The 13,505-nt window shown below is 43.5% G+C and overlaps 1 protein-coding gene across 2 annotated transcripts in view; it reads right to left on the bottom strand.

Moving 5' to 3' along the window:
- Positions 1 to 1,092: 1,092 nt before the first annotated feature.
- MTMR6 (myotubularin related protein 6) overlaps positions 1,093 to 13,505 on the bottom strand; it is a 58,104-nt gene continuing 45,691 nt past the window's right edge. For both annotated transcript variants that reach the window (XM_075851655.1, XM_075851654.1), the window contains 2 exons: positions 13,278 to 13,404; positions 1,093 to 9,549 (listed from right to left, as the gene is read on the bottom strand). In XM_075851655.1, the coding sequence (XP_075707770.1) occupies positions 9,295 to 9,549; positions 13,278 to 13,404 (382 nt within the window). In that variant the 3' untranslated portion in view covers positions 1,093 to 9,294. The remainder of the gene's footprint in view (positions 9,550 to 13,277; positions 13,405 to 13,505) is intronic.

A 13,505-nucleotide genomic window follows, 5' to 3' on the forward strand; every position in this document is an offset into this window, starting at 1 on the left:
TTTATTAAAGAACGACGCCATTAATATTTAGTCTAATTCTATCACACATTTGTTGGAAATTATTTAGGACATAATGACCCCTCTGCTGTAAATTATAAGATTAGAAGTCACAGATTCAGGGGGATAAACAGGGACTGCCAGGCACGTACCAGGAGATATATATATATATATATATATATATAATCCTTTATTCACCGCTCCTCCTTCTTCTGTCTGCCCAGGATCCGCTCAGGCTGCCACATCAGGCCCAGTCTGTTCCACGGCGCATTAAAAATCCTGACACCGGGCAGCATTAGGATGTTGTGTGCGAAGCCGGGTAGAACGTCTGGACTGTCTGACAGCTAAGTGCATTTCTCCAGGCCTCATGCCTCTGAGACTCCTTCTAATATTCTTATAATTTACAGAGTGGGGTACTCAGTAAATTATAATGCACATCTCAGCTGCTGCAGAACTATTTTTTAAAGTTTTTGTTTTTTTATAATGTCCCAAAAAATTGGTTAAAGGAATGTGATTTGCAATATATACTACACCTGAGAAAGGAGCAGGGACTCCTAGCTGGCCATTTACATGCCGGGGAATTAGCCGCTGCCAGGCTTCATCAGCCACTTCTGTTTCAGTACGGAGCAGTATTCCCGCAGGGAGGCAGGGACACTTAGCGTCATACATAACTAGGCTGCTAGGAACCCGGCTCCCTGAACTGTATGGTCTGGGAAATGTGGCCAACATACGGTCCATATATCACAGACCAAACGCGGTCGTGTGCATGACGTTTTTCACGTCCGAGTTGCACCTGTGCGGGACCCATTTTCACGGATCCCTCATAGACATGAGTCTCAATAGACTCATGTCTATGAGGGATCCGTGAAAACAGAAGATAATAGGACATGTCCTATTTTTCCACAGACCCTTCACACGGTTCGTTAAAACAACGGCCGTGTGAATGGCCCCATTGAAATACATGCGATGTATACTAGGGTCATGTGAATAAGCCCTAAATGACCGGCTATTTTTTTTTGTTTTTGCTTCTCCGCCTTTTAGCAAATTCCTAATATGTGTAGGCTTGTTTTTATGTAAAGTATGAGCAATAAAATATATTGGACGACGACATTTCTTTATTATTATTTTAGTTACATATTTTTATTTTAATCCCATGAAGGGATAACTTAACAACTTTAGTATATTAGCATTCTCCTGTATACTAATACATTACAATGTGTCACTATGACACAGGCTGCTGTTAGGGCAATACAAAGTGTTCCCTAGCAGCAGGCATACTGAACAGACAGCCCTGGGGTCCTTTCTAGGTCCCAAGGGCTGACTGCAGAGGGTTCCCACAGTTTCCGATTGCGTCACCGGATCTTTATGGACGTGATAGAAGAGCGGAGTCCCCTTTAATCATGCTGCGTTCACAGACCGTGGCGAACAAAGGGTTAAACAGCAGCTAGGGTCGGAGTTTCCTCTGATCCCAGCTGTATTGAGCAGGCTTCTCTAAGTATAGGAACTGTTAGTAACAGCTCTTGCATAGAGCATGAGGGCTCACTGGGACACTCATATGACTTTTCTACAGTGACGCTTAAAGAGGTCACTGTAGAGTCCGGCCCTGACTGCCCGCCGTCAAAAGACAGTGGGTGGTCGGGAACGGGTTAGAGGGAAAATCTTTCAGGACCAAAATATTTGCAGACAGAACAATAACATATTTCCAGTCAGTCATTTCAGGACAGAGGTGTGCAACATTACAATTTATGTTTAATGAACTACATAGAAATAGGCTGAATAAATTTACAAATTTTGAGGAATTAAGAACTTATGTAGAGTAACATTCAGACAATCACAACGGATGGAAATAAAAGTTTAATAACAATACACTATGTCATGTACCCAGAAAAGCGAGAGTTAGGCCTTACATTACTGGCTTACATCCCCACAATGCATTATGGGATAGTTGTTCTGCAAATAATTGCCATTCGTGGGCTCTTCACCACAACAGTAGGCAAAATACAAGGCACAGGACACACCGCTTATAAATTCTCGATATGTATGGACTTACATATGTCATTGCACTTTTCTGATTTTGACCATATAGAAGTCAATCTAAAATCAGATGTTCACCTTTGAACACCATTTTACAGTGCATATCTAGAACTAATTGGCATAAACGATGAGCAAGGCGTCATGAACACGACTGTAGTTTTGCGACCGTTTACTATCCGCAATTGTGTATAGTATAGAACACATGCTATCCGATAGGATAATGCACATGACCATGGTTTCTACGGTCCGTGCGCTGCCGGACCGCAAAAAAAGTAGGACATGTCATTATACGGTCCGCAATTGCATTGAAATGAATTAAATGCATGCACATCTTGTGTGTGAATAGTCCGTGATTGCAGATGACACTCCGCTGCCCGTCCATGCCGTAATCCCAAACCGGGCACACAGCTAAGGTCGTGTGCAGGAGGCCTAACATTGTTAAGACATTACTTATCTTGTTTTGATATGGCATTACAGCCTGTATTACACTCCAGAGCTGAATTCACAATTCTGCAGGTTTCATAGCAGAAATCTCCCAGCATTGCATAGAGTCAGCACCGAGCTTGATCTACAGATTTGCATTCTGGGAAGTGTCTGAAAACATAACTGTCCCATTGCATTATAGGAGCTTACCTAGGATGTTAATGATATGTCTGACAACAAAATTGTTGACTGTTTCCAGTAGCAACCAGCAGAATTGTAAATGCAGCTCAAGGAAAGAATATAGGCTATAACTCAGACTCAATGTAAAATGAGTAATGTAATATATTGACAATAGATACTGTAAACTTGTGTTTAAAGGTAGACATACCCTTTGCGTAAGGCACCACTGACCCCCCTCTAGCGGTGTATCTTCAATGGATGAACCAATATCATGAAGCAGCTACTGATCAAGTAATTTTGGCAACTGGCAAATACATTTATAAAAAGACATTGAGAGAAATATGCGGACATACGATTCAGCACGATTCTATCTGGTTTTACATTTGGCACATCAAATGCCAAAATATTAATGGATTATTTATCAGCTTTCAGATTTTTCACCAAAGTTACGTCTAGAAAAAAATTATTAATAATATAGAACTTTAGAGATGGGAAATCGCTTCGTAATACTGCTGCCAAGATGCGTTTCCTCCTCTCATGTCAGCGCAGTGCCAATCCAAATTTAAAGGGGATTTGTCATGGGACAGTCTTAGTTAGGACATATATTAGATAAAATACTTAAATGGCGCCTATGTACGCTACTGCACCCCTGACCGCTGAATGTTATACAGCGCAGATTGGCCTGAGAGAGATCACTAGGCTGGCATTACAACTCTTATACATGACAAGTGTCGGACTGCTAGCCGCGTGATCCCTCTCAGCCAAGAGGGACATGCTGCTTAGCATACAATGGGTGCTATTAAACGACCTTCCTATTAAGGGCGTTTTACACAGGATGATTATCGGCAGACGAGCGTTCATATTTCGCTCGTTGCTGATAATTACCCTGTGTAAACAGTGGAACGATCAGCAGATGAACGAGCAAATGCTCGATCATCTGCAGGTCGTATCGTTTTAAAAAAGTTAAATATTATCATTGTCGGCAGCACATCTCATGTGTAAAAAAGGAGACGCGCTGCCGACATGATGATAATGTATGGGGACGAGCGATCGGAGTAACGACCACTCATCCCCCATCCATAGCTCTGTGTGACAGGAGCAAACGAGCGCTGATCAACGAGGTCTCGTTGATCGGCGCGCGCTGCACCGGCCACTTATCAGCCGGTGTAAAAGGGCCTTTAGTTTGGGGCTGCTCAGTGGGTGCAGTAGAACCCGTGGACACCCTAAAGTAGGGCATCTCATTTATGTCCAAGTTTATAGAGGGCTGTCCCTGACAGATCCTCTAAACAGAACAACTTAGTGATGTGAAATAAACTGGTTGCTATGGATATAGCCTAGTAACTAAAAAATGTAAGTAGCAACCAATATCTCAAATATCTTCAAGTAAAGAAGGATGTGGATTGCCTGTACTCAAACCAATATTTCCTCTGTATCTTAAGCCAGTCATACACATATCTCCCTTGACCCAATAACCATGCACCATTGGCTCAGCCAAGCATGCATCCTCCGACAACGACTTAGCACTTGGCACAACAGAGGATGGGCATGGTTAATGCCAACATGCTCGATTCTCGTTTCCACTGACATAGTGGTCAACTGGGAGAAGCCCAACATTACTCTTAAGTGTATGGGTGACTACTATGGTTAGTTACGGTATGTGTATCAGAGCTGTGTCTTCTATTGATCCCAGCACCTGTGTGTCCATCACATGACCATGGACAGAATTTTATCCACTAGAAGTAAATAATGAATGTTCCTACTGAATAACAACAAGCAGAGCTCTTGAAAACCGTGAGGAATTAAAACAGAAATTAGACTGAAAAATGTCTAACTTTTAATTATACAAAAAATAACGTTAATTTTGCTAAAACCCCACCACCCCTTTAAGTTCCATATTAATCAGATTTTTGTAATAGGTGGAGAGAATATGATTAACAGACCCATAGCATATTATACTCATGCAGGCTATTTCAGTTGCCTCCAGCCAATGGCTCCGATATAAAAGACAGAACAGTAAAACACAATTTGCCATGTGGTCTATAAAAACGATCAAAGTATAAAATGAACAACTAAGAATTCCATACATTCCTTCACATTGATGGTTATCATACAAAAATATCTCTTCACTCTGAGGGTCTAAGGCGAGGGTCTAAGGCGACATTCACACGAGCGTTACAGATTTCCATGCGTAAAAAGACACACGTAAATCTGTCCGGGTGCGTTGCGGTTTGCGTCAGTGTGCTTTGCGTATGGCATGTGTTTTTCACGCACTTTTTTTTTTATTTCAATGTAACTGATGCGTGAAACACGGATGTGCGTCCGTATGCGGACTGTGGTTTTCACGCACCCATTGACTTCAATAGGCGACTAGGTGTGTGAAAACAAACCAATATAGGACATGTAGCAAATTTCACACAACGGACACTCGCTGCGTGAAAACTCACGCATGTGTGATTAGCCCCATTGAAATCAATAGGGCCGTGTGCTGTGCGTTGTTTCAACGCACAGCACACGGGCGAGAATCACGCTCGTCTGAAAGAGCCCTAACACATGACTAGTTGTGGCTGTGACTGTAGTATACAGTATAGGATACGCTAAGGTTAGGGCTCTTCTGCAACTTTTTCCAGCTGGACTTTCTCATTTTAACTGTCAAGCTACAGCTGCAGTCCAGAGGAGTACTTTGGGTTGCATGCAACGAAGTGCACCCCTGTGGACTGCAGCAGTCACTCGATAAAATTGGAAACTCGAGGCACAAAAAGTTGCAATGGGAGTGTGGGCATGCTCTATGGGTATGTATCCACTGCAAACCAAGGTGATCTGTATTACGGCCTCCACAGATGGGAGTATTACCCCTGCATTTAACTGTTCAGATAACAGATGTAACCCCTGGATCCCCGTGGTTATAGTAAAACAAACTTTGGTTTAGAAGAACCACGTGGAGTCTGGGTGTTAGGTCTGCAATCCGCTCATCTGTGGACACACGAAAAGTACATTTACATTTCCCAGTTGTGAAGCAGAACAGAGCCAGGCCACCACCTTGAAAACTGCATGCCCTAAAAATCGCCTCTCTTATAATCACATTTTGTGAACGGGATTATTTAAAGGGATCTTCCTATTAAGACAATCAACTGATCGCAAAGGGTCCGGCTCTTAGGCTGTGTTCACACAGAGTTTTTTTACAGGCAGAAAACTCTGCCTCCAAATTCCGCCTGGAATTTTGAGGCAGATTTTGATCTACCTGCACGCCGTTTGCCACGTTTTTCGCCCGCGAACATTGAGCGCAGCGGGCAAAAAATGCGGTAAAATACACTTTCTCTGCCTCCCATTGATATCAATGGGTGGTCAGAGACAAACGCCTGATGTTAGGGCATGTCGCTTCTTTTTCCGCTCGCGGGAAAAAAAATGCCTCCGCCTCCCATTGAAAGCAATGGGAGGCATTTTCGGACATTTTTTGTCGCGTTTTCCACGTCAAAAAACTAGCAAAAAAAACTCAGTGTGAACTGGCCCTTATACATTTCCTCTGCAGTGGTAATATGGACAGTATTTGATTTTAGGAGACAACCACTTTAGGAACCCCATCACTGGTGTAACATCTGACTATTGTGGCAAATAACATACGGCAAAGACCAAAAAACGCCAAGTCACTACATGTGATCACAACCGGTCATGACTGAAATCAAACAGCTGTCCAGGGTAACAGGCAATAATATACAGTAACTAGGTTTTATCAGTATAGAGATTTGAGGCAAGATATTCCGATGCTTTGTTATGAACAATCCAACACTCTTTTCACATTAGCGTCATGGCTTCCATTTATAACTTTAGCTGTTTTCAAATGGGTACCGGCGAATCCTAACAGACCCCATTAACTTTAAAGGGGTCTGTAAGGTTTCGGTGAACAGAGCCTTTAAAACAAACAAAAAAAACAAAAACAAAACACAACTATACAGAAAACTCCTGCCTTAATGTTAGAAGATAGTGAGACTGGACCGCAGATCAGGATAACAATTTAAAGGGGTTGTACAGGTGTAGAAAAACAGGTCTGTTTTGGTTTTTTTAACCCAGAAACAGCACCCCTCCTGTCCGTGGGCTTTGCATTGTACTGCGGCTCATCCCTATTAACTTGAATGGGGTTTAGCTGCAATACCAGACATAGCCCACAAATAGGAGTGGCGCTGTTTCTCTGAAAAAAAACCCGCAGACTGTTTCTAATTTCACACAATCCCCGAAGAGATTTTTACCTAAACCAAATCACTTCCACTGACACTGCACAATCCAAACACACAATGACTACAGGACAAACTACTGAAAATGTCCTGAATGACTGGCTAAATCATGTGTCCAGCACAAAACAAAAAACTGCAATTCTACATCACTGATTTGATAGCTACAAAGCTCATAAGTCTAAAGCCAGGCTGAGATCCCATAACAACGTTGTATCCCTGATGACACAATTGCCATGGATTACTATAATGCCATATGATTCTATTTGTATACAAAGTGCAATAAAACTAACAATGACAAAAATAGAATGTGTATTTCCAGTTCAGCCATTTACTGAAGGCCTTATTACACCGGCCGATAATCGGCCAATGCAGCGAGCGCCGATCAACGAGACATCGTTGATTGGCGCTCGTTTGCTCCTGCCACAAGGAGCTGTGGATGAGGACGAGCGGTCGTTACTCCGATCGCTCGTCCCCATCCATTATTATCATGTCGGCAGCGGGTCTCCCGGTTTACACAGAGAGATGTGCTGCCGACAACGATTATGCTTTGTTGATCGTATCGTTTTAAAAAAGTTGATGATCGAGCGTTTGCTCGTTCACCTGCTGATTGTTCCCGTTTACACTGAATTACCGGCCATAGAACGCTCGTCTGCCCGATAATCGCCCAGTGTAAAACCCCCTTAACATTCTTTACTGGCGGATAAAAACTAGGAAAAATGATTAAGCTATGGTAGTAGTGGATGTAAACATGTGACGTGTGGAACCACTTCATCTATGGTAGTGCGTGATACAGTATATGCAACATGCAGAAAATAACCAAAAACAGACAACTCTACTACATAAAACCCAATATTGGAGAAACGGGCCTTATTAGATACAATGGGGGGACCCATACACCCGCCAAGCCTGTCAAGGTACCACCTGTGCACCAGGAAACGTCACCTAGTGTCAGCAAGAGCAGCTAAATCAGAGGCACATTCACCTATACCAGAGTCCCTTACTAATAATGATTAAAAAAGAAGCAGCGCAGTACGTACATACAACACCCTGAACCACTCACGATCATCACATGAGCTTCAAGCTTTGTAGTGCAAACAATTCCCTTTATAGTAGAAGTTTAAAAACAGCAAAGAATATATTTACATGACCGATTTCTATCGTATCTCCAAAAACAGTCCTCATTTATGGGTTGTAGAAGGGAAACGTTCCTATGGCCACCTATATAGAGTCACTGGTGTATGGTAAAAACAAAGTCATACATACAGAGCCATAGTGTGTTTTGCCAAACAAGGTTTAAAGGACTCTGGCTCCGTAAGTCATGCTGTGATGGTACTCAACATCGCTCAAGCCCTACACCACTGAATCCATGGTTTCCCTAACTTGCGCTAATGAGGACTAAAAAGCCAGAAACTGTTTTGTATGCAGATTGGAATAAGTGGCTCCTTACTTAAAGGGGTTGTCCTATATAGACTAATTATTTTTATATGGAAGTCGGCTGATCGATGTGGATCAGGCTTCTCTAAAGCCATTTATCATATTAATGGCCGTCCATGCAACGCATAGAGGAGCCTAGTCTGCCAGAGCTCTGGATAGTGGCTCTCCATTCTGGCTCATATAGGGGACCCCCTCTAGGACATCCATATGCCCTAATAGCGCCTATGGACAGGGGTTTTCATTACGAGACAACCCTTTTAAAAGTTTGTATCTATTTTAAGAAGGTCTTGCTTGCTGTAGCCCTTTATTTCGCACTCACCATAATCCTACACCCTAAGAAATTCAGAAACTGTAATGTTCTACTTCTTCTGGCTTATAAAACCGGTTACCAAAAAGCAACTGAAACGTTTTCCAAGTCCCTTGTAGAGGTCTCCATGAATTATGATAAAGGATGAATTATTGTGTGATGCAAATATATATATATACACACACAATACGTATACTGTGTTACTGATATGTTATAACGTTACCATTCTACAACAGTGAAGGCCCTTATGTAACAATACAACTACATAGGGGTGATATAAAATATACTCTGTACATATCTATCAGGACAAGTGAAACACACTCCAGAGGTTCTTGCCAGGGGCCCGGAAAATGGCTCCATAAAAAGAACTAGGAGAACCTGGTTTAATAGGAGATATAGGTTATATTAAAGTGTATGTCTTTATCAGTATCTACACATATCTCACTTGTCTGACACTTCAAGCGACTGTATATATCAATCATTTATCGGACTCTGTAAAGTAGCAGCATCACGTAAAAGGTCCCTCGACGACCTGCTCACAGGTGGTTACCATTCCTCTAAATTGATCCTATATTTTTCTGTCATTCTCACATAGACCATCACTATCCATGTTACGTCGTAAGCCAGACAGAGGCACGTCCTGTGCCCTATGGTTGTAACAAACACATGAGGCATTTTCAGTGTAGTCATACTTTAACTGACTCTCATTTTGGCAACTCCAAACTCCAGGCTGACAATGGAGGGCTCAGCCTTAGTGATCTCCTGTGAGTAGTCAGTATAGCGGTTGTCTTCAGTAGTACTGCCCTCTAGGGTTTGTTTAGAGTCCTGCAGGGGGTGAAGAACTTGTTCCTTCTTATAACAAGACGACTCCTTTAGATTGGGGGACACTTGGGTGGTAGGGGAGCTGTTGCCGGCGTATTCTCCTTCTTTCTTAAGGTTGCTGACTTTCTACAGAAGAAAAAAAAAATTAGATTACTGAAAAACAAAAACAAATTAATGTCTGTGACCCTATGTACATAGAATATTAATTCATAAAAAAACACCGGGGTCGTGTATAGAGACTGACTAAAAACAATGACATTGCCCATGGCAACTAGAAGTTAGGTTCCCATTTTTTTAAGTGAACGTGTAACTGATCGATTGCCCTGGGTAACAATACTGCTTTTTCACAGCCCTCGTTTAAATAGATGACCCTCATACTGACCATCTCAAAGCTGGAGCTACACACCGTTTTTGGCGCTTGAAGGTCGCAGTACACAGATATACAGTACATTTAGTAAATGCAACAGAAAATTAGCAGTTTACTAAATCACTTGCCGACCGCCTGATGAAAATAAACATCAGACCGGCGTATGACTCTAAAGCAGCATTCATAAAGAGCGCTGAAGAGTCTGCAGCCGCTCTGTGAACGTGCAGGAGGAGAAAGAAAATGTCTAGGGCGATTAAAGTCCACATAGAGAGGGCAGGGATGGTTTATTACCAATCAAAGATCAAGTGATAAATCATGAGATCACTGGGTACCCGGTAAAATGAAGACCCCGCAACGCTTAGGCTTTGTTCACACGTAGCGTAATTGCTGCAGATTTTCCGTCTGGATTTGCAGAAGGAAAATCCCCACCGTATTACAGTAGCAGCAAAGTGGATGAGAGTTTAAAAATAAAAAAAAACATCCACATACTGTAGAAAATTTCTGTGCAGGGATGAAAAAATGAAAATGATACACATTTATAGAAAAAAACCCTTTTCAAATATATAGGTAGCCTATAAAGCCATCTACTGTCCCTGCTGTGACGGCTCCTGCGGTGACTACTCCATAGATTCACAGTTCTCACAGTAAAGAAGGCTTGTCGCATCTGCAGGTTGAACCTTTTTTTCTCCAGACGGAGGGAGTGCCCCCTTGTCTTTCTTGGGGGGATTTTACATGGAACAGGATTTCACTATATTTCTTGTATGGGTTATTCATATATTTATATAAGTTAATCATGTCCCCCCCCATTAGTCATCTATTTTGAAGGCTAAAGGTAGTTTATCAAGAGGCATCCAGTGAACAAAGAATTACATCTAACGGATGCCATAATAACCTATGGGTGATGAATGCCACTGTATGGCATCCGTCACTGGCCTCGGTTAAAAGTATACATCAGAAAGCTCCAGTGACATCATCACCGCCAATACATGGCCAGTCACGTCACTGGAGCACCCCGGGGTGGAGGTTAAAAACAGCCAGAGACTCCGGCTGCTTTGATGGTTTTGCCGTGACAAAGAGGAAGGATAGTTGGGTTCCCATGCGGGCGAGTATGCCTGGTGACTGGCAGGTGTGGGGATGGCAAGAGAGCGGGCTTTATAGGCAACTTATCCCACTGCATGTCGATATAGTGGGGTACATCACAGCCTTTTGTCAGAGGTACACGTCTGGAGTTCTCATGACGTAAACCTCAGACGGAGAGCTCAAAATGAAGTGTGACAGGGGCCGCACAGGGGGCTCAGAGGCAGGGTATCTCAATATCAGCAGTGGAAATCTGGTGAGACTTTGCTCACTGCTGCCTGTGGAGACACCTCCGGCTGAAGAGCTTTTAGAACTCCGAGAGGAATATTTTTTTATTTAGACAGGGACAGATAAGGCTTTGTATGCAGCTACCAGTCACTCCTCGTCTCTCAGGAAGGGGTCTGTACTCCATCACGTCTTGTAGACCGTAATGATCTATGACATTTGTCTGTTAATGGACATTCATTTATTTCAGCTGCCATAAAGCGCACACACCCTGCTCTACTGTCCATAGTGACAATACAAGAAGGAAATGTGTCTCCAATATGGCCGCCCCCAGGGAAAGGTATTCAAAATTAAACATTATTAAACAAAAAAACAAACACATCATTTGTGTTTTACAGACTTAAATCTAATTAAAAATCTAAAATAAAATTCATGAGACGTCGCCCTTAAGTTTTAATAACAAATGGAAGAACCACATACTGTTCCAAGCAGAAGAATGAAGGTGGTAACATATTGAGGCGTACAGACATCACAATTATAAGATATCACTTCACAGCCATTGCAGTTACAAGCAACTATTGCCCTAACGTTCATATATTCTACGATGGGAAAAAATTGTGTAACAAAATATCACCATTCATAAAAAGACGAGGTTGGAAAAACTAATGTGCGGTTACATGCAAATTGCCGATCTTAGGCGGGATTCACACGACCGGGTCGCGTCCGAGCCCGAGTGCCGGCCGGTAAAATCGGCCATTCTGCCCGGCCGGTTTGCATAAAGTTATGCATCCGTGCCAGGCCGGGCAGATCCGGACAGTGACATCAGCGGCAACTCCTGAAGGGGAATCCCCATGTGTTCGGGGATTCCGCTTCAGGAGTTTCCCCTGATGTCACTGCCCAGATATGGACAGAGACATCAAGCGCTCTGTCCAGGAGCGGAATCCCCGAACACACGGGGATTCCGCTCCTTCGAGGAGCTAAAGTGCGGCTAGCACATAGCAGAGCGGGGAGATACCTCCCCGCTCTGCTATAGTGGCGTCGCTACAGTAGTAGCAGCAGCTGCTGCAGCTGCTAGCGGCGCCATCAAAGGTGTCGCCGGGCCAGGGCGCTTTTAAAACAAGCAGGAGAAGGGAGCCAGCGCAGCGCTCCCTTCCACCTGCTGTACACCCCGGCCCTGCCACACAGTGTACAGCGATGCCATTCGTCAGAATGGCATCAACTCCTCCGCCTCACATGCACTCTGCGCTGTGAGGAGGAGGAGATAGAGCGCAAGAGCCGGAAAACCCGGCCGTCACTCGGGACACATCCCGGTGATGGCCGGGTATTACCCGGCCCCATAGACTTCTATGGGGGCCGGGTACCCGGGCGAAAATAGAGCATGTCCTATTTTTTGACGGGCGGTTTTCCCGGCCGTCAAAAAATCGGTCGTGTGAATAGCCCCATTAGGGGTCTATTATTCCTAATGCAGCCGGGTGCCGGCCGATTTATGAACGGCCGGCACCCGGCCGGGAAACCCTGCCGTGTGAATGAGGCCTTAACCTTAGTCACGTGGCTCTGCTACATTACTGGTACCAGAGTTTTGTAACTAAATTGTTGTGCACTGTCATACAATCTAAACGTTTGACTATGGGGGTATAAGTGGCGTGCCAATAGCAAGAATTCTGAAATGGTCAAAATGCGTGCGTTCAATGCCTTTTTCCCACATAGAAAACCATTGCGGTCACTGAACGGTCATGATAACTTGCTCTTTTACCATGACCGTCGCACAACCAACATTTTTCATAGTGCCCTAGCCCTAAAGGTTTTTTTTTCGCTTTGGACAATCCCCACTTGTTGCTGATCACAAAGTGTACCCCTGCTGGGACTCCAGCAATCAGCTCCTATCCGTGGAGAATGCTGGCAGAAAGAGTTCAATTTCCCTGCAGCGCCACCATAGGGGAAATTAAGCATTACACAGTGCTCATTCAGATCAATAGTTTGTCTGTATAATGCAGGACAGGCCAGGTCCTCCACAGCGAGAGACGCGCTTTGTAACCGCTTTTCACTCTGGCCAAATAATTCGGATGCTGAACAGAAAATCCCACTTTATTGACTAAGAACTCCCTAATGGGATGTATGAAAATTGGTTTACTAAACAGGACAACCCCTTTAAAAGAACGGTGACTTATAATTAAATGAACTTTACCAGTTGAAGTTGTTTCAATTCATCCTCCAAGTTCTTGTTTTCAGCAGATATTTTCATGAGCAGATTGGGCACGGACTGTCTGGGGTGCAGCATTAGATCAAATTGGTGATACATGTTCCTCCAAAACCTGTTTATAGAAGAGAATAATACAGATAACTAGCAGCGAATAGTGGACCCAAGTAGCTGGTGAGCAAAGACTCAGACACAAACACCAAATTTGCCTAAGGC

The sequence above is a fragment of the Rhinoderma darwinii genome, chromosome 2, assembly GCF_050947455.1.
Source record: "Rhinoderma darwinii isolate aRhiDar2 chromosome 2, aRhiDar2.hap1, whole genome shotgun sequence".
Lineage (NCBI taxonomy): Eukaryota > Metazoa > Chordata > Amphibia > Anura > Rhinodermatidae > Rhinoderma > Rhinoderma darwinii.